This window comes from Poecilia formosa, unplaced genomic scaffold, assembly GCF_000485575.1.
Source record: "Poecilia formosa unplaced genomic scaffold, Poecilia_formosa-5.1.2 Scaffold483, whole genome shotgun sequence".
NCBI lineage: Eukaryota > Metazoa > Chordata > Actinopteri > Cyprinodontiformes > Poeciliidae > Poecilia > Poecilia formosa.
In genome coordinates, this window is record NW_006800422.1 from 111,715 (window position 1) to 113,603 (window position 1,889).

The window sequence follows — 1,889 nt, forward strand, 5'->3', positions numbered from 1 at the left end:
CTATTAGACAGACAAGGGGAAACACTGTTTTTGGGTCACAGGTTAGATTTAGGACTAAGGTGCGAATTGAGTTTTGGTTAGGGTTCGGGATTGGGTTAGGATAAGGTTAAGGTTTAGCCTGTAGAAATGAAAGAAGTCAATGGAAAATTCTCACGAAGATAGCCACGTAAACGTGTGTGTGCGTGTCTGCTGTGTGACATCAGTGCAGCAGCTTCACCTGCAGAAAGGGCTCCAGCTGCAGCTGCAGCTGCTCTTCTCCTTGGATTTTCTCCTCCAGGGATTTGATCCGGACGTATAAGGAGGAAAACTCCAGCTCAATGTTTTCAACTGAAATTCTGCACAGAAACAAGAAAGAGGTCAGGAATTCCCGACAGATATACATTCACACCCCTCACACACTCTTCGATTGCCCCGTCCCACAGGACTCACTCACCTCACCTCATTTGGACTTCGCTAATGCATATTACCCTTTCTTTCTATGCAGTTATTGCATCGCTAGGGTTAAATAACGTTTTTTGAATCGAATTGAGTTGAACTGACTTATGGTTAAAACACAAACCTCAGTCAGTTCTGTTGATTTGATTCAGACTTTAAGAACTGGAGGACTGCTGGGAGGAGTGCAGCAGTGATGCAGCCTCTGCAGTGCAGGAGCTGCACTGAACACACACATCTGACCTTGGGAAGCTAGAAGGACTCGCACCGCAATGTGCATGTGACACAGGCCAGAGTCTTCAGTGAATCCACTCAACCTCTTCAAAACTGATTCATGACTCTTCAATCATGCAGGTGCAAAGCTTAAATATCGATAAAACCTTTGGATGGGAGAGTATAAATATGTATTTAATATCAAATGCAAACACCAGACGGAAGTTTTGGTTCACCTGGCTGCACTCTGTACATGCTGCAGATTCTCTGGAAACTTTAGTAACTTTTCATCCTTCTTCTTCGCCTCCTGTGTGGGGAAACATCAGATAATTTACATCACAACACTGAATACTGGGCTGGATAAAGTAGGATGTGTGCTGTTTTGAAGACACATGGATGTTTTATGGAGCTACGTAAGTTTGGTGATCCAGTTTTATCTCTTTAATGCTTTTGGTCACCATCTGCTCTCCAAACATCCCTCTGGGAATCACAGTGTTTGGTATTTCCTCTTCCTCTTACAGCAGGACTAAAGTTTTGGGAGTAAGGATGGATCTCAACATAACAGTTCCTGTAGCTCACTGGTGATCCAGGGTTTGTTGTTAGGGAAGCATGATTCCTGTCGCAGTTACACCACAAAACCAAACCCACTGTGTTTATGTGTAGCTTCCAGAGTGCCAGACCCTCCTGGCTTTCTGAAGGTCTTTCCAAGTTTTTCTCATGACTCTGCTTTTCTCTCCAGTTCATCTACCTAACCAGGACAGAATATTGTTCAGAGCTCACTTATAAAGCACAGCTTATATGTGAATCATGCTGACTTTTCTGCAGCTAGATGGACACTTATGCCTTACTTCTTGGTCACTGAGGTTTGGTATGTTATTTTTTCTGTTTCCTTAGAAGCGGCCCATAAAATCAGTAAAAACATCTAAAGAAGCAGCCAAAGTTCAGCAACAAGGAAAACAAAGCAACAATAATCTCCTTAAATGTTGTCAGTTTGAAAGAAAAACACAAAAAATAAGTTATATGAATCAAACTTGTGCTATAGATATGCAGCTCTTGAAAAATATTGAGAGAACACCGCAAAATGATCGGTTCTCTGATTTTACTCTTCATAGGTAAATGTTTGAGTAAAATGAACATTGTTCTTTTATTCTATATACTAACAACATATTTACAGAAAATGAGAAATGGTCAAAATAACCAAAAAAGATGGATGGATGGATGGATGGATGGATGGATGGATGGAT

At 41.4% G+C, this 1,889-nt stretch overlaps 1 protein-coding gene across 2 annotated transcripts in view; it reads right to left on the reverse strand.

The window, feature by feature from the left end:
- fhdc1 (FH2 domain containing 1) overlaps positions 1-1,889 on the reverse strand; it is a 33,688-nt gene that overhangs the window by 6,311 nt on the left and 25,488 nt on the right. For both annotated transcript variants that reach the window (XM_007578543.2, XM_016664399.1), the window contains exons 9-10: positions 882-952; positions 218-335 (exon numbers count right to left, since the gene is read on the reverse strand). In XM_007578543.2, coding sequence (XP_007578605.1) covers positions 218-335; positions 882-952 — 189 coding nt within the window. The remainder of the gene's footprint in view (positions 1-217; positions 336-881; positions 953-1,889) is intronic.